The sequence below is a fragment of the Alligator mississippiensis genome, chromosome 3 (assembly GCF_030867095.1).
Source record: "Alligator mississippiensis isolate rAllMis1 chromosome 3, rAllMis1, whole genome shotgun sequence".
Classification (NCBI taxonomy): Eukaryota; Metazoa; Chordata; order Crocodylia; family Alligatoridae; genus Alligator; species Alligator mississippiensis.
In genome coordinates, this window is record NC_081826.1 from 139,958,752 (window position 1) to 139,978,476 (window position 19,725).

General features: G+C 44.1%; 1 protein-coding gene across 1 annotated transcript; it reads left to right on the forward strand.

The window, feature by feature from the left end:
- Window positions 1-119: 119 nt before the first annotated feature.
- CCT5 (chaperonin containing TCP1 subunit 5) lies at window positions 120-11,032 on the forward strand. The gene is made up of 11 exons (XM_006272898.4): window positions 120-288; window positions 1,730-1,790; window positions 1,879-2,043; window positions 2,503-2,701; window positions 4,936-5,128; window positions 5,369-5,518; window positions 5,716-5,835; window positions 6,381-6,566; window positions 7,851-7,988; window positions 8,202-8,382; window positions 10,740-11,032. Exons 1-11 carry the CDS (start codon window positions 184-186, stop codon window positions 10,865-10,867), a joined length of 1,626 nt encoding a protein of 541 aa, XP_006272960.1. The 5' UTR covers window positions 120-183; the 3' UTR covers window positions 10,868-11,032.
- The last annotated feature ends 8,693 nt before the right edge of the window (window positions 11,033-19,725 follow it).

Consider the following 19,725-nt stretch of genomic DNA (forward strand, 5'->3'; position numbering starts at 1 on the left):
CACGCCTCCCCCGTTCCGACGCTTCCAGAAGGGTTCGGCGGGGGCGCCACATTAGTCACGGGCCACAAACCCTGCCTGGGCGAGGCGGTTGCGCAGGCGCGGAGTGACATCCCGCGGAGGGGGTGGGGCTAGGGGCGGTGTGTGCTTGGGTTCTGCTTGGTGTAGGGCGGCGGCAGCGACATTATGTCGGCCATGGGGACTCTCGCTTTTGACGAGTACGGGCGGCCTTTCCTCATCCTCAAGGATCAGGACCGCAAGAGCCGCCTCATGGGGCTGGACGCCCTCAAGGCAAGTGCCCCGCGCCCCGCCCGGGGGGGCCTTCGGGCCCGGCGGCCGCGGCCTGCTTCCCCCCTCCGCTTCCGCGCATGCGCAGGGCCCGAGCCGGGGTCCCAGGGGCTGCTTCCACTCTGCTGCGGGGGGGGGATTCGTGGAGGTCTGCGCATGCGCTGGACCCGAGCGCGCCGGCTCCATTTAAGAGCGTGGCTAGCTGGTGGCGGTGCCCACGTGCTTGGAGCTGCTGCTGCTCTCTGAGATGCCGCCAGCGGTGCTGGGCAGGAGCCTGTCTGTACCTGGGCTCTCTCATGTAGGCCCTGGGGGTTTGCATCCACGTGCCTGGTTATTATCGGAGCCCCCAGGCAAATGCCAGCACCTAGGTTGCACTCCTGTTTTCTTGCCCACCGAAGAATGCCAGAGCCGAGCTTTTGTTCCAAAAAGTGTGGGCCCGCAGAGTGGTTTCAACACTGGACTCCTGCTTGAAATCTCTGGGTTTCTCTGATGTTGCGTGTTTGCATATCTAATGGCTAGTGCTGCCTAGCATCCCATAGCAGATCTCGAGACCCTTCCTCCCCCCCGGGTGCTGTAGCACCTTGATTGTGACTTTCTGGTCTATGGGTACCATGCTGCCTCCTGGGCAGTAGAGGAATATCCGTGTTAGCAGCTTTCTTTTTATTATGCTGTCATGAAACACTGATTCTCTTAGACTGGGGTAGACAGATGGCCTCTCTGGGGCATGCAGCAGATGAGGGAGGGGACAAGCAGTACAGCAGCAGGTAGGGTAGGAAGCAGAAGACAAGAGTTGGGCAGAGAGTCCAAAGTGGGTCAGGGGAAGGGGAGCAACCTTTTTATCAGGCATTTTATAGATTAATCCTGTGCCCTCCCCAAGTACCACAAACCCCTTCTTCTGCCAGCTCTACTGCTTTGATTTCTGCTCCCTGCCTGATCTCCTTCCTGTGCTTAACTGTGCTGCATGTCTTGTATTGAAAGCTACTTAGGGCACCTGTACATGCACAGGGAGTCTGCTCAGCATGTTGAGCAGACTTGATAAATTGAGCCTGCTTGAGCATGGTAATTACCAGGCTTCAGCAGACTCCAGAGTGTATCAACTTTCCCCCACTGAAAAATGGCAGCAGGAGTGCTGTTTAAGCTTTAATTAAAGCACCACCGCTGCCATTTTTCAGCACAAGGACACTGATCCACAAGACACTCTGGGTACTTTAATTAGAGTGGCTCTTGGAGCTACTCTTTTTAAAGCAGCCTCCCCCCACTCACTCCCTCACCGTGTATAAATGCCCTTATGTTCCTATGATAGTTTCTCCTGTAAGGCAGTAGAATCAAGGTCTCATTATGGTTGTTTTTATATAATTTACTTGGGTAGTGTCATTAGGAAAGTATTGTGACTTTGAGGCAATTAACTTGTTTTTTAATTTATATTTGGACTTTTGTTTCATAGTCTCATATCATGGCAGCAAAGGCTGTGGCAAATACTCTGAGAACATCACTTGGACCCAATGGTATGTATGAGAAGAAGATTGAAGTAGTTCTCTTTTAGAGGGTTTTTTGGATATTCAAAATGCAGTAAGTTGCAAATATTTTTTTCAGGCCTTGATAAAATGATGGTAGACAAGGATGGTGAGGTGACTGTGACAAATGACGGTGCCACTATTCTGAGTATGATGGACGTGGATCATCAAATAGCCAAACTTATGGTAGAACTGTCTAAATCGCAGGATGATGAGATTGGGGATGGAACAACAGGAGTTGTTGGTAAGAAAATACTTCTAATTGGTTTAAAATGTAGTGAATGCAGTCAAACTTAACTTTTTCTTTAGGAGGCTGGGGCTGCATAAATAACTCTAACGTGCTTGGAATTTTGAATTGTTCAGTATGTTGGACCTTGTTGCAGCTCCTCTTAAAAAATGAGCCCTTCCTGATACAGGAGTCTAAACTTCGAGCCAGTGTTATACATCCTTTCTATGTTTTACTTTTTCTTGTGTTTTACAATTTTTAAAATTCAAACTCATTTTTTTTAAGCAAAAGAAATAAATAGGTTATCTTCCCAAGGAACATGACCATCGGATGTATTCTAAACTTCTGTGTCATTTAAACTGTAACATTGCAGCAGCAGGTCTATTAACCCAAATCTTTATGTGCTCATAGGGTCTTGTAAGTCGAAATCATTTAAAATGTTCAGTGACAGTAACTCGTCTGAATTTTGTTTTATAGTTCTGGCTGGTACTCTGTTGGAGCAGGCTGAACAGATGTTAGATCGTGGTATTCACCCTATGAGAATTGCAGATGGGTATGAGCAGGCAGCTCGCATTGCCATTGAACATTTAGACAAAATCAGTGACAGCTTTCCAGTTGATCCACAGAACACTGAACCTTTAATCCAGACTGCAAAGACAACTCTGGGCTCTAAAGTGTAAGTTTACATTGGAAAAACCTGGCAAATAGAGTTTGGTACTTCAGGCATTTTGAGAGTGAACTAAGAACCTTTTCATTTGCTTTTTTGCTAGGATATAGTTTGTTACATGCAGAGCTGTCCCCGGGGAGGGGGGTGCGCAGACAGTGGCGTACAGGCCCTGCAGACAACACCATTGGCATGTACAAGGGGTGCTGTTACTCTGCAGCCATTAGTTTTGTGCTCTGGCTGCTCACTGCCCCCCACAGGCCGATGTGCCCCGGGCTCTGCACACCCCTAATGTCAGCTCTGGTTACGTGTGTCAAGTTTAGGAAGCACTTGCAAGATAGCATAAGGTACTGAAAAACTATTTTCCATGCAGGAGTAGAAAATGAGCAACGTGATAAATGAACTTGCATTGCAGTACTGTATGTTCCAGTATGTTTCTGCTTCTTTTTTTTTTTGTGAAAGACAATATCAGATGTAATACAAATGCTCTTTAAAATCCATTACATTTGTCAGACTTTTAGGAAAGTTTGTTGTAAAAGCTATACACCTACCCTTTTTAAGTGCAGTTCTCTTTAAATGAATTATGTAAGAGTAAGTTGACTCCGTTCCCATTGTGGAGTCAGTTTTGTCTTTTTGATTTCAAGTTTTAAATAATGTACTGTACTCCCCTTTTTCCTGAAAAAGTAAGCTGGGTCTTTGGCAGATGCATACAAATTGTCTCATGCCACAGTTATGGTGACAAATAAAACGAAGAAGGGGAAAATATGAAAAAATGTTGAATTGCACAAATAAATGCATTAAATTTTATAATCTGATTTTAGAGTATAGTTTCAAAGTTGCGTAGAGGAGAGGTTTCTTTTGGCCTCTGTATGTGAACTCTATAGATATAGATTAAAAAACGTGTGTCCACTTCCCTTTCCCACAGAGGTTGTAATATATAATATAAATGTGACATTTCTAAAAGCTTTAATAAAGAAGTATACCTTTAAAATAATTCTAATGTAGCAACAGTAATCTGGACTAGGTTTGTTTACAAACATGTTCATAGAATGTGGCAAGCTTATTTGCACCAGGGTTTATATAATGTTTGAAAAATTGTAACGTGTTGCAGTAGCTTCACTCAACATACTTAATCTGGTTAATCTACAATGGAACTCAGTGGTAGAGAAAAACACTGTAATAGGTGATGTCAGAGTATTAGAAATAATTTGTGTATCCTGCAGCAACCAGTTCCATTTGGAATGGCAGGGAAGTTATTTTTTTTGTGTGCTACTTTCTCATTAAGTGATGCTCAGTTTAATTTTCAGTTGGTAGGTCCTGTTGCTGCTGCTTAACTAAGGTGAAAGACCAGTGACATTAAGAGAACTTTTAGCAGAAAAACACTTTTTCTAACTTCTACATGACATTTGTTGTTTGTCTTAGGCCAGAGGTCATCTGGCTTGTGGGTCTCATGGAGCAGCACGGAGAGAGCTCTGTCCCTGAATTCTGGAGTACATAGTCCTGTTGAGGACACGTTTCAGTGGTGGGGTGCGAGTGACAGCTGCATCAACCCCCATAGCTCTGTGATGGCAATGTTGCTCACCTCCCTGCTGGACCTGGTCCACATCCAGAAGATATTCAAGAAGTGGTATCCACATACAGCACCAGGACAGAAAAATGTTCCCTCTCTCTGTCTCTCCCTTAACCCATGGGTATCAAATTCATCCGGCCCCATGAGCCAGAGGAGTGTCCAAAGCTGATCTATGCGTACTGGACCATTCCTGTGCACTGGCTCCAGTTCTTGGGGCAAGTCTGTGGGCTGAATCTGGGATGGCTCCAGAGGCAGTATGCAGGGCCAGTCTTGCAGGGCACCTCATACAACACGTAGGTTGGCACAAGGCACGTGCTATATGAGCGCTTGCACCAAATTGGCCCTGTGCACTGGCTCCCGCACAGGAGGAATGGTCTGTGGGCTCAATTTGAACTAGCTCTGGAACTAACATATGGGGCTAGTCTGGCACACGTGCTGCATACAGGTTTGGTCTAAGACCCACTGGCCAGATCACAGAGATCCACAAGATGCAATCTGGCCTGCGTGCCTATCTTTAACACACATGTACAAGCCCAATTACCAGGATATCTGTTGTTCCGCAGCAAACATTCAAAGTTAAGTAATATTGTTGTTTGCCACTAGCAAATTATTTTCTTCAGCGGGAGAAGTCCCTTCAAAAAAATTAACCAATTTCATTTTTTTTGTTTAAATTTAGAGTTAATCGTTGCCACAGACAAATGGCAGAAATTGCAGTAAATGCTATTTTGACAGTAGCCGATATGAAACGCAAAGATGTTGATTTTGAGCTGATCAAAATGCAAGGCAAAGTAGGAGGCAGACTGGAGGATACCCAGTTGATCAAAGGAGTGATTGTGGATAAAGATTTTAGCCATCCACAAATGCCTAAAGTAAGAATATTTTTTTTCTTTTCATGTCATGTATAACTGGTTTACATAAGGTCTCCTCAGGAACTGACTTTGTTCCTTCCACTGCCTTATCTGAACACCTCAAGTATGAAAAATAGGAACTTTTTTTCTCTCATTTCCAAGATTAAATGAAAACCAGTGTTAAATATGTTGTCTAAATGTTGGTGCGAGAATAAAGATAGTAAGGTGAAAATTAATCCTAATTTTTGTTGTGTCACATAGGAAGTTAAAGATGCTAAAATGGCAATTCTCACTTGCCCATTTGAGCCACCGAAGCCTAAAACCAAGCATAAGCTTGATGTTACATCTGTAGATGATTACAAAGCACTGCAAAAATATGAAAAAGAAAAATTTGAAGAGATGGTGAAACAGGTGAGAATTTTTTTTTAAGTTTACAAGGTCATTGTTTTGAAAGTTTTGCATTTCAGTATTTTCAGGTTCCCATTAAATGCTTTTATATTGGTTTGTAAGTTGACCATTTTCAATACAAAACCTGAAGCCTTTCAATAGGAATTATTCCTCAGTTTCTGTATTTGGTCATGAATTCATCAGAAATGTTTTACTTTTAGATTAAAGACACAGGTGCCAACCTTGCTATTTGCCAGTGGGGTTTTGATGATGAGGCAAATCACTTATTACTTCAGAATGAGCTGCCTGCTGTTCGTTGGGTTGGTGGACCTGAAATTGAAGTAAGTAATATTTTCTAAAATTTCACTCTTCATCAGTACTAACATTCAGTTACTCGAGGGCTTCATTTTAGAGGAGAGCACCACACTTTGCATATTTTTGTCTCGATAGCTCCTGTAAAAAAACCCCCAACCCTCCCCCCCCCCCCCCCCAAAAAAAAACAACACAACAAAACAAAAAACAAGCAAACTACTTTAGCATGTGTGAGAAAAGCCAGCTGTGAATGGGGTTGTGGTCTGTCATTGGGGCCCAGTGACAGAACCTTTGTACAAATTCTACAAATTGTAAATAATGATGAAATTTGGAATTGAATTAGAAAAATGGGACTGGAGCTGAAAAGGTAACCAGTATTAACTCACATTTTAAAATCTTATATTTTGCTCTGTAGAAATAAGATGTTCCTTTAAATTCACTCTCAGAAGTTGGGGGGGGAAGCGTGCAATTCCAAGTCTAAGGCCTCTAATCGACTTTCTACCATCAACTCAAAGCAAAAGTGATTTGCAAGGTGTCTTCTCAAAATGGTTACGATGTGCGTTTTACTTTTTAGCTGATAGCCATTGCAACTGGAGGGCGCATTGTTCCACGTTTCTGTGAACTCACCCCTGAGAAACTAGGTTTTGCTGGTATTGTCCGAGAGATCTCGTTTGGAACAACAAAGGATAGGATGCTCGTTATTGAACAGTGTCAAAATTCCAGAGCTGTGACCATCTTCATTAGAGGAGGAAATAAGATGGTGAGAAGTTCAGCATGCTAATAAGAGTTTGACATGCTCTCTGCTAATTTCTGTCTGTTTTACCCTCTGCTATATCTGTAGTTACATCCAAAAGAGTCTGTGTTCTGCCTTGTCTTGTTTAAACTAGTTGATGGATGGGAGGAGAGTAAAATCAGTAGTCTCCTTGTCCAAAACAAAATTGGTAGTCTCCCTGACTGCTTGTAAGTGGCAGCTCACTTCAAAAAGTACTGCTGCTTATGCTGTAGAGAGAAAATGCTGATAATCCTTTATGATTAGTCACTGATCCTATACAAATGGGTAATTCTTCTTGCGGATATTCCTTTTTTGGGTTTCAATTAAACTATTCCTATGAGTTAAGTTATGTAGTAGTTTTAGAGGTTCAAGCCTTCCTTCATTTTCACTTACCTAGCTTACAAGTAAGAGTGGGGTCTCCTGCACAAAGGTGCAAAATTTTACTGCTTTTCATACTAATCTGTTTAATGCAGCAATTTTGCCTTTAACCAAAGTGTAGGAAAAGGAGAAAAATACGGGATATACCTAAAAAGGGAAAAAGACTTCCAGATTTTTTTTAAAGTCCTTTTAAAAGGTTTGATCTTTTTAAATAAACCATTTTTAGCTGATGGCTGGTAGTTGACTTTCTAAAATATGATCCATAAATACTGTTAGCTTCAAAATCTGTTGGAGTATGTGTGTGCAAACTAATTAATGCAAGGTAAAAAGGGGTGGAGATTTACTGCACGTAGTTACTGCAGAGCAGTTCTATCTGTGTACACATTCTACATGTGAACAAAAGAAAACTAAGTTGGAGTAACTTAGCTTATTTTGCTGTCTGCTAAATAAAAGCTAACCTACTTCAGGACGGGATAACCTTCATCTTTTTTTTCCAGGGTAAAAGTGTGCATATTAGCAGTTACAGCAGAGCAGCTGATTCACAGTAAATCTCTGCCACTTTTCACTTTATGATAACTAGTTGCTCATGTGCACCTGCTTTTGGAAACACTTCAGGTCAGAAAGGAGTTTTGGTCACCAGAATAAGCTATTGCAAATTTTTAAAGATTTGTAATTGTAACTTAAGTGCATTAAAAGCTGATTATTCCCAGTTGTAAAATTTTTGTGTAGAAGCTGTGAAAGGGGAATATCTTGATCATTACAGCAAAAGAGACTATTTCAGTATTAATTGACTATGAAGTCTTTACTTTTATGTTAAAAATAAATTAAATAACTTTTTCCAGGCTTTAATTTTCCATGTTGCAATATAACTTGGTACAATTTTGTTATTTAAAGATTATTGAAGAAGCAAAACGATCTCTTCACGATGCATTGTGTGTAATCCGAAATCTTGTTCGTGATAATCGCATTGTATATGGAGGTGGTGCTGCTGAGATCTCTTGCGCTTTGGCAGTCAGCAAAGCAGCAGATAAGGTAAAAAGGAATTCCTTTGACTTAAGGAAAATATCTTTCTAATACAGTTTTAAATTGTTATGGAAACAAGTACTTAAGCACCTCAAATTTTCTTTGGGATGGGGATAAATCATGTTTTTAGGAAACACTTTTCTGTACTATTGGTATATGCTTTTTTCACCATTAATATGGTAATCTTTGTTCACACAAGTTGTGTATTTCTTTGTGTCCCAGTGCCCATCTCTGGAACAGTATGCCATGAGGGCATTTGCTGATGCCCTTGAGGTCATTCCAATGGCTCTTGCAGAGAACAGTGGCATGAACCCCATACAAACTATGACTGAAGTGCGAGCTAGACAGGTGAAAGAAAACAACCCTGCTCTTGGCATAGATTGTCTGCGCAAAGGAACAAATGGTAAGAAGTGTTTGATCTATGTATATTGTGGAGAAAGCTCCCATTTAGTTCTTTCTCAAAAATCTGAAGGCTTAATTGGTTTGCCATGACTGTTATGCAGGTAGTAGATTTGTTTCATATGAAGATTTTTACTTGCTTTCATTCCTCTGTGTAATACCTACAACTCTTTCCCCCATACTGTTTCTCTGCAGCGGGAAGAAAGTAATTTGAACAATTAAGTCTAAGGCATTTTAGGCAATATTTCATAAAATTATATTAATATATGTATGCATATAAGAGAGACTGAGGTCACTGGCAAATGTTTACGTATTGTGCAACTTTCGTGTTAATTGCGTGATAAATTGTAATGTGCCACACTTTCAGCCAATTCATGGCACATTAAAGTAGCAAACCAGACACAAAGATATTACACATTTAATGTGGAACATTAAAGTGAAAAATTGGCATGTGTTCTGGACGTGGGTCTGGGCTGATACCAGCGATCAACTGATCTGCAGGTTCGGGCAGGGGGCATCCCCAGTGTTCAGGACACAGTTGCCCCTTAAACAGCGGATGCTGAGCTTCCAGTGCAATATTGGCAGTCTCGCGATTGGAATCTGAGGAATTTTTATGCCCAATCCCAGAAATAGTGTGCTTTGCCATGCTCATTTGGCATGGGAGGACACATGTATTTTTGTTCAGGAATGATGTTTCTCAGGTCCCAGTTACACAATTATATTAACATCTGCCAGGGGCCTCAGTAACCATCTCAGATTTGATTTTTGTATTCCCTCATGAGAATATGTAATTATTTACCCTTTTTCAGCTTGTTCGTGCTTTTACTTGTCTTTCCCTGGCGCATGAAAATTTCATTTATTCTTCATGAAATTTAGGAAAATTTTGCAGTGGCTGGGTGGGAAAAGATGGAGCTGTTGTTAAGATGAACTGTTAAAGGACATGTGCATTAATTGTCAGAACAAAGATGCATGTTCTTTTTTTATGTGGAAGTTAGCCCACAGTAAGATAGTCTGAATTTTGTGGTAGTCTGAATGTTAACTCCGTGTGTAGACAAGACTTTTTAATACTTCACTTTTTTTTTTTATTAATGAATGGGGAGTGAGACTTTGATAAAAAGCAGTGCATTCTTATTCTGAATTAAAGAAAAGAATGTGTTCAGAGCTGTGTGTTGACCAGCAAGATCAAAAACAGTAATCCACATTTGTGTAGCGACTCCACATAATATGAGAACTAATAGCATTATTGTAGATCCCATTTTCCTAAGTGGCCATCGGTTCCTAAATGCTATGACCATTTTGATTTAGCTGCAAATAATTTTTCTTAATGTTAAATTAATGTGTGAGATCACTTGCAGCCTGCTGTTTTTTTGTAAAGGGAAAAAACTCACAATACACTTGACTAAGTGAATATATTATGTATTCACCCTTCAAATCTGAGATAATCTTTCATTCACAAGATATTCCCATTTAACTAGGTTTGATCATTTGGACTTTATGCCTGGTCTGTAGTTATTAAAAAAAAAACCCAAAACAAAACCACTGAACAGCCAACATCTCCTAGTATAGTACGTATGGAATTCTGATGTGAGGCTCTTCTTGCCTTATTGGTTGATCACTGAAGTCTAGGTAATGAAAGAACTTAGAGAATATGTAGTTACACCATGTAAGCAAAGTACTTGGTAATAGTCGAAATTAAGTTCTGTTTACACTAATCTGAAATTTGCTTGCTTTTGGAGATTTAACAGTCTTTCTTAACTTTTTGTTTTTGTTTTGTTTTTTTGCTCAGAAAGTGATGCTGCTTAAGATGGTATTTAGTAGTGTGCAGTAAGAGAGTACTGTCTCTATACTTGTATGTATGTGCTTGCTTGCTCTGATTAGAGTGGCAATATAATGGTTTGTTTGTAGTTCTACATTTTGGAGGAGAATCTTGTAGAGAAACCAAATTTTTGTAGAAAATTGATTAATGTAGGGCTTTAGGCTCCAGGTTAACAAGTTGAAAGTTCAAAGCCATTTTAAAACTAAAGAGTTTTTTTGTTTGTTTTTTTTAAAGAAGACTTTACATTCACTTAATTGTAATGTGAGCTGTTGAGTGGCCATACAGAGAAATTCAGGGAAGTGTGTAATTTTTCTAGGTAATATCACCAGTTCAGTTGGAACATGTGCTATTCTTCCCTTCCACCTCCCCCAACCCCCTGCTTCAAACGCAGTAGAAAATAATATTTATCTGCAATTGTATTCTGGTTTTTAATATAGGTTTGATTATATAGGATTTTAAAACTCAAATAATTCTATTCTCTATGGTTTTAATGTGCAGTTTTGATTTTTGGCCAGGATACTTACATTTTTTTTCTTCCTTGACAGATATGAAGCAACAGCATGTCATAGAAACCTTGATTGGCAAAAAGCAACAAATTTCTTTGGCCACTCAAGTTGTTAGAATGATTCTGAAGATTGATGATATTCGTAGGCCAGGAGAATCTGAAGAATGAAGCGTGAGCAGCAAGGAACAAAATGTAATGGGGCCACTGTAGGAGCAAAATCAACAATGCTTCATCTTCAGTTATTTATTTTTTACATGTCTTCTTTTCATTTCAGATTCTGTAACTCATTGTTCTTGAAAACAATAAAGTATAATTTAGAAGTTGTGGCTTTAAGACTTGTTTCAGAGGCATCATTGTTAAGGTGTTTCCTGCCAAATTATTCAAGTTCTTTTAGACCGGGGTGCTCAACATCCAGTTGACTTCATGGCCATGGAATCCTAGAGTATGCAGGATTTTGCTTATAACTTGTGCTCTTGCACCTTCAGTGAAATTTGAGGTTGAGGGAACAGGGCTTACCATTTTTGAATGGCAACCTGTAAAGACCCCAGCCCTACCAGTGCCTCTCACTCCCGCCAGTGCCCTGGCCTTGCTGGTGCCTCATCCTCCAGCCACAGCCGCCTCCAGGAGGGGGCTGCCAACTACCAGGGCTATGGGGCCAGGGACTACTGCAGCACAGCCCAGCTCCCTGCTGCTTACAGGGAGGTCGGCTCCTTGCTGGGGTGTGCACTACTGGGGGGGGCAGAGGCAACCCTTACACCACAGATCTGTGGGTGGAGCAGGCTGTGTGCTGCAAGCTCAGGTGGGGCCAGCTACCCAGTGCTGCACGCACTGCCAGGAGGGCATGGGGGACGGGTGGAGGCAGGCACGGGCTGCGCGTGAAGGTTCCTGGCCTGCTTCCCTACCCTGGGGCCTCTGCAGCCCAGTGAGTGTGACCTGGCACAGCACGGAACAATGGAGCCACATGGAGAAGCTACTTGCCATTGTGAGCTCTTTGCTGCCTGGCAACGCACCCCCTGTGCTCATGGCTGCATGGGGGTGGCAACGCAGGGTTATGCCCCTCAAAGCTGCTGTGTACTCGGGGCATGTTGCCAAGCAGCGGGGGAAGGTATAGCTCCTTGAGCACGACTCCCATTGCCCTGGGTGTTGGGAGGAGAGGCAGGGGAACAATATGATTGTGGTCAGACAATGTGGTTCCTAAAAGTTCCCTGACATCTGCCCTTTCTGTGGCAAGAGGGAGATGCAGTTGAACATGCACTGCCAAATGTTGTTCTTCAAGTTCCTCCAAAACTTTATGCTAAATTTCTGGCTGCACTTGCCCCACCCTTTGTTCATCCTTTCATGTCCCATAAAATTGCAGGACATGTTTGTCATCTTTCTAGTTCCAAGTAAATAAGCTATCTCTGCCATCAGCAGGAAGATGCTTCATGGAAGTATGCCCCTGAATTTTGTGGGGCTAGTGTCTGATCTCTGGTTACCTCCGATTTCTGAAGACTGTTCTGGGTGGTGTCTGTTGACCCCTACAAGTTGGCTTAGGAAATGGTATTTAAAGGTTTGTGTTTTGGGAATTGGCTTATAGGGGTTCAGGATGGGCTGTGGGGGTTAACCGATTTCTAAAAAACTCAAGTCTCTCACACAGTTTCATATAGCCTTGGAAGAAGAAAGGGTGTCTTACACAACAAGGCCAACAAAAACACATAATCTGGAAAATAGTCTGGCGACCAAGGGAGTGTGTACCTTACTGTTCCATAATGTGGAATAAAGTGGCACCAGCTAACAAGGGCTAAGAGCAGGGGGCCTGAGTCCCGGTTTTGGGGGAACAGACCAAATTAGGAGAAGGCCCGGAAAGACCAAATGAGTATGTGTCCATGTAATAAGCTACGGGGACTATGACAACCACACAAGGACCAACCAATGATACGCACAGATCAAGAGTCATCAGGAGAGAAGGAAAATACAAAAGCAGAGACTTGAGAGTAACAAAGGGTCCCTCCTTGTCATCCCTTCCCTGTCCCTCCCCATGTCTGTCCCCATCCCCTGGGAAGGGTCCCTGAGGCCACCATGGACAGATGGCACACCACCAGCCTGTCTCATCCACCCCACTGGATGGGGGTGGGGGGATGGGAGGGGAGCTCGGCATCCCACCTCCAGGCTGCTGACATCTGACACCTAAGAGACTCAGAGTGAAGACTGTTTGGCCAGATGTACTTTGACTCTGATGACAGCCCTAGGATTTGATAGATACAGAATTGTTTGATTGCTTGTATTGCTTTTTTTCTGTTATTACTGTATCAAATTTGCTAATTATTAAATTGAGAGGTTGTGGTCAATGTAAGGGTGAGAACAAGGCCTCAGTCCTAAATCCAGAGCCAATGCTAGACGCCTTTGAGGAATGAATAGTGGTACCTGTCTGCAGCAGCTAATGGGCACCTCCTAGGTGGATCAAAATGGTAATCTCATGGGTCTGCCCCATGAATAAAGTATACACAGGAGGTGAAATTATCACTGGTGGTTGGCTGCATTACCTGCAATGTCACAATGTACCTCTGTCAACGTCTCCCATGGGGCACCAGTTTTTTCCCAGCTGTCACCAAAATCCAGACCACTACCTAGATTTAGGCTCTCAAGGACTGGAAGTCAAACCTGGCAACCCCAGGAATGGCTTCCGTTATCTGATGGGATGCTGTTCCAGCCCTACTTCCTTGCGAATATAGCTAAGTGAAATCTTATGGCCAAGGCCTTTTTGTGGTGAAAATGGAATAATCTGCTCCAAAACATTTAATGAATTCTCTTGATTTGGCTCAGCTGGTTGCCTCAAAGGAAGCAAAGGACTGCCCCAGATTCTGAGCTTTGCCCTGGCATTTGCAAAATGAATCGTTTTGAATTTTGGAGTTAAAATTACTTTTGGTCGCAAATTTTTCTCCGCATTTATTTTGCAACTGTTATCAACTTTGCAGTGACAGCTTTCAGTTCAGGTTGACCAAAATGGTATAGTTGCTCTGAAATTGATTTTTCTTTTAAACTTTTGGTTGGCCAAAGCTGTCAACTCACTTGTTGTGTTAGAGGGCCAGCTGGAAAAATAATCTTGAATTTATTTTATTTTATTTTACGGAAGTGCCAAAGAATCTAAAAAATAAATAAAAGCATGTGTTTGCTTATGTCACAATAAAAGCTAAAGAGCAACTCTTCTGTCCTCCTGGATGGAGGGAAGGAAGAAGGAAAGACAAATGGGTAGAGTAAAGGTAAAAAAAGAAGCCCGAAAGATGCACCCTGTGTTTCTAAATACAGGTGTGGAATTTTTCTGGAATCTTAACCCCACGATTCTAAGCCTAGAGCTTTGCCACTAATAGATCAGGCTGAGTAGATGCCAACCCCCTTCCTGGCTCTTAGCCTCTATGGAAATGAGAGCAGTTTTCTGTCAAAATCCATAGCAAAACAGGAAGAAACTGCAGGAGCTTCTTCTCTATCATTCAGGGGCAAAAATCCAAATGCCCTCAAAGTCTGCAAGCAAAGACCTTGAGATTAAGCCTGGTTGAGTTGAAACCCCTGTGGTTTCTGACTTTGCTCTCTGCTATGCAACCTTAGCCTGTATATTTGATGTCAGAGTCTTTGTGAGGTCACTGCTTCTGCACCACCTTCATCCAATAGGCAGAGATCTTGACAAAGGCCCTTTGACCTCACTATCCACCTCCTCCCTTGGAGGTCTAAACTTTCCTTGTTGCAACTTGAGATGGTTGCTCCTTGTTCTGTCATTTGCCACCACTGAGGACACTCCAGCTCCATCCACTTTGGAACCTCCCTTCAGGTAGTTGAAGGCTGCAATTAAATCCCCTCTCAGTCTTCTCTTCTCCAGACTAAATAAGTCCAGTTTCTTTAGCTTCTCCTCAGAAGTCATGTGCCCCAGCCACTGAACCATTTTTCTTGCCCTCTGCTGGACTCTCTCCAACTACAGTGGACTAATTACTTCCCTCAATCTGCTGGCAATGCTTCTATTAATGCAGCCCAGTATGCTGTTAGCCTTCTTCACGACAAGGGCACACTGATGACTCATATCCATCTTATTGTCCACTGCAACCCCCAGGTCCTTTTTTGCAGTGCTGCTGCCCAGCCAGTCAGCCCTAAGCTGTACCAGTGCATGGGATTCTTCCATCCTAAGTGCAGGACTTTGCATGAACGTTGAGAGCCTCCGGAGGCTGGGGGGGCACGGTAAGCTCCCGCAGGCAGTGGCAGCACTGTTGGTGGTGGGAGCATAGCAGCGGCAAGCAGAGCGCTCCTGCAGGCAGTTGCAGCACTGTCAGCAGTGGGGGGAGGGGAAAGGTGGTGAGCGCTGACCATTGGTCAGCGACCACCTACAGACGCAGCTGGCAGCGTCTACAGCAGCCAGCGGCGATTGTGGACTGCCTGCAGACACCACTGGCAGTATGGGCGGTGAAGGGCAGGGGGTGCCAAGCAGCAACCACCTGCAGGCACTGCCGGCAATGTCAGCGGCGCTTTTTTTACAGGGGGTGCACCACCACTCTCAGGGGGTGCACGTGCACTCGTGTGCTCCCCCTACATGTTGCCAATGGGACTTTGCACTTGTTCTTGTTGAACCTCATGAGATTTCTTTTGGCCCAATCCTCCAATTTGTCAAGGTCTCTCTGAATCTTAGCCCTACCCTCCGGCATATCTACTACACTCCCTAGCTTGGTATCATCCACAAACTTGCTGAGGGTGCAATCCATCCAATCTTCCAGATCCTTAATGAAGATATTGATCAAAACAGACCACAGGACCTATCCCTGGGGCACTCCACTTGATACCAGCTGCCATCTAGACATCAAGCCATTGACTACTACCCATTGAGACCGATGATCCAACCAGTTTTCTATTCACCTTACAGTCCATTCATCCAACCCATACTTCCTCAGCTTGCTTGCAAGAATGCTATGGGAGACGGTAGCAAAAGCCTTGGGAAAGTCAAGGTGTAAAGTCAAATTCTTGTGTGTTGTAATTAAGTTACCCCTCGATCCCCTTTTTTCATAGGCTAAAGAAATTGAGGAATTCAGCTTTCTCACTGGACCTAAATTTCTCTACCATGGAAACAATTTCTGTGTCTTTGTGTCTCTTTCCTGCCTCTGCTCTGATATTTCAACATCATTCTTAAAATGTCAAGACCAGCAATGCATGCAGGCATCTAGTATTGGTCTTACTAATGCTTCATACAGCAGTAAAATCATTTCCTAGATGCTATTCTTATTTTGCCTTCTCTGCCACCCACCCAATGGCTGGGAGTTCAGAAGAGGAAGCGGAGGAGTTGGCCCAGGTGTTGGAGGAAGTTGAAGCATAGACTTAGAGCATCTAGACCAATAAGTGGAAGCCAGGAAGAGGAGGAGGAGGAGTGAAACAAGAAGTGGAGGTGAGAATGAGAAGTGTTTGTGGAAGCCAAGGAGGTGCCAGCATCAGAGGGTGCAAAGAAGGCAGGGGAGGCGGTGGAAGAGCCAAGGAGCTTGTAACGGCAGCTCAGTCAGGGAACTGTGAAGCCCTGGAGAGTAGAGGCCAGGCCTTAGTGGCAGAGGACTGAAGCTACAGGAGAAGGAGAATGACAATAGCATATAGCAGTTGGAAATCTGGGATTGCTGAGATACAACCCTAGGCCAAGGTGGGTGGCTGGGGAGGCCAAGATGAGGGGCAAGTCCTGGAGGCTGACCTTGGTTCTGTTGGTTCTCCAACTTGCCAGCTGGAGAGTGGAGGCAGAAAGGGGGCCTTTTGTGAAGAGTGGCTTAGTGCTAATTTCAGGCAGCCCCAAAATTTGGAGAGGAGGCAGAGGAGGCTATTTTCTTTCTTAGGTTGTGCTGGTCTCTTCATGTCCCTTTCCTCCGGAGAGAGCGGTGTTGAAAGAAGCCAAAAGAAGTACAAAGGACTTGGGCAGGATGTGTTGAGTTGGGAAAGGAAGATGGACTGGGAAGCTATGGTATCAGTTTGCTGCTGCCTGGTCTGCAGGGTCTGGGATCCTCTAGAGGTGATGCTCCATGGATGCTCGGCTCTGAGCAGTGGCGTAACTTGGGCAGGGGCAGAAAAGATGCCCCTGCCCAAGTTACGCCATTGCCCAGGGCCGTGCCACCACAGCTGTGAATACAACGGCAGCCCCAACTGGAAGTTGCCTATGCCCCTGTGTTAGTCAGGGCAGCAAGCAAACTAAATTGCCTCCATCTGACCTTGGATACCCCAGTGGGCCTGGCCAGTAGTGGCCCAACTACGCCTCAGTTGCCCGCATGGCTGTGGCTGCCTGCTCATCAGGAGCAGCTCTTTCAGTGCCCAGCAAGCTACTCAATAGGGCATGTCTCTGTCTAGACTTGTGCTTCTGAACCCGTGTTCTTCATTCCCTGCTTCCTGCCTCTTGATTCCTGCTTTCCTGGTGCCCGGTCCCCCCCCTGTTTTCAGTTTTCTGGATCCTACTTGTTGGTTTGCTAGCTTCATTTTGGTTCCTGCCTGCTGACAAGAGCTTAGTGTAACAGCACTGCAGTTATTTTGTATTATCCAGAAGGACCCGTAGGGGGCTCACTTTGCCTACATTTGGAGGGTCTCGGGCTGAGAACGGAAAGCAACTTAAAAAACCCCACAACAACCCACAAGTGTCTACAGCAAACCCCTAAAACTCTTGGTTCAGAGACAATAATAAGTTTGTTTTCTTGAGGGTGTTTGCCCCTATTGCTAGCTTTACCTCTGTAAATCCATAATCAGTAATACAAGACCAGGTCAGGATGGGTTCATTGAAATTCTAGTTCCCTTCCTTAAGCCAACTGTTCATGTTACTCAAATGGTCCAGCTGATACGTAGGGCTAGTTTTCTTATGCTACTTCATTTAGAACTTGGTAGCTAAAGATCTAACTACCTTAGAGATGCCGAGTTCTTCTGTTGTTCTGGCAAATCACAATGTTTCCCTGCCTTGGGTTACCTTGCTGTTAGGTGGTGCTGAGGTTTGATGCCCCCAGAAGTGTTTTGAGAACTTAATAGGTGGAGCCAGATTTTGCATGAGATTAGAGCCAGGTTTTCCAAGTGTTTCAACACCCTCCCTCCCCACAAAGACCACACTTTCAGAAAGTTAATTTCCCCAGTAAGCACCTAAGGTCTAGATTCCTCACAGCCCTCGGCACCTGGCAGTGTCCATGGTGGTACTTGAGTGCAGTGCTCCCCACCCTTGATCTGGAGCCCAGAGCAGGAGGCTGGGTGAAAAGCTCACTACCCAGTCAACCTGCTGGCACTGTGGAAGGGCCTGCTTTAATACTGGTTCAGGGGGAAGGATGGGGTGCAGTCACTACTGGCACTGAGCACCACAGTCAGGACGGCTCCTAAGCTGCATGTGGCTTCCTGGCAGCTGAAATGTGGCTCTCAAGGAAAAAGCAGCAGTTAAATAAAAATCTCTCTCTTCACCTATGACCCATTGTTTTCTCCCTCTTCACTTATGTTCCGTTTTTCATTTGCTTTCTAGCGGTTCTTTGAATGGGGACTCGGTTTGTTGACTCTGCAATGTGCACATCTCCCCAGTTTTGTGTGCCGAGGCTCTCAGCTGTGCCAAGATTTTTGTTTATGGCTAGAAGGGTGAGGAAGTTTTGGCCATAACTTACAGCCAACATGTTGAAAGGCTTTGGGAAAGAGCAGCAATGGAACAGCAGCCCTGCAGTATTAAGGGATATTGAGTTTGGTCTTTGCTGTGATGGAGCATACCCTGCTCCACCCTGCCCAGCCCTTCTTTGAGAAGAAGCATCTGGTTGACAGGGTTTATGGCTCTGCTGGGCTCCCAGGCATGCCACATTCTTAGCTTGGATTTTCTCCTGTCCAGTAAGTCCTCTGGTTTCTTTCTTTCCCGGGCCAGTTCCTTCCTCTTGAAGCTTCTGAATCTTTCTGAATCAGGCACAGTACCAACCTGGCCTTTCTTGAGGTCTGTTAAACTTATTTCAGGTGTCCCCAGGCTTATCCCCACTTGGTTCCCCTTAGATCTCTTCTCCTCCTCCAGCCACAGCTCTTCCCTTCTTCCTATTCAGGACCCCTCTGCCTCCCTTAATGCTTGGACCCTTCTTTTATATTGCTGTCAGGGACATGGCCTCCAGCCTGACTGGTTTCTCCTTAAAAAGATCTGTCCTTTTTCTTCTGTGATAGGGATTGAAGGGGCCCTGTTACAGTCCATGAATGGCTGCTCTCAGGCCTACTGGAGATGAAGGCCTTGAGAACAGGATCTGGGGATGAGTCCAAAGCAGCCTCATGACTGAGCTTTTGGCTCTGGAATACGTTGCTAAATTCCGGTGTGAGGACACCCTGCAGCTCCTTGTAGGAAGAATGACATTTGAATGTACCATTCTGAAATTTGCCGTACTAGGAAGCCAAGGTAACACTGTGCTGGAGTTCCCACAATCTTATTTTGCAACTGCCTTTTTGGTAAAGGCACAGTATAGCAAGAGGGAGTCAGAAAGTCCCTCTTGAGCACGTGGCTGCCACTTCAGTCACTCTTTAGCGGACAATGTATAAGAAACATCGAGATACTAGCGAGATCTGGGAAACCCAGGTCCAGACCTCTAGTCTGACATTCTCGCATATCTCAGGTAACCTCCCGAACCATCAGGCTGTTGGCTAGTCTGGGAGCAGCCCCCTCCCACCTCTTCTCCTGGAGATGACCTATTTTCTGTGAATATACGTTCAGGCAGGGATTTGCAGCTGGGTCTCTCCCATCCCAGTTGAATGCTGTGACCCCCAAGGTATTTGCTACCATAAGGTGCTATTGCTCTTTGCTTCTTTCTGTTATTTTGACTAGAAATTGCAACCTAGAGCTGAGAAATAGTTCCCTTTGGATATTTCTTTGACACTTGAATCTTCCCATCCAAAGTTTTCCTTTTGATCAGTGTATCATGCAACCGTGGATTATGATCTTTGATTCTTCCTTCGCTTGCATGTCACTTGCCTGTGCTTGGAGCTGACAACACCAACAATAAGCAACACCAAATTTGATCAGAAAATGAAACCTTCGGTACAACTTTATTATTTTACACCCACTT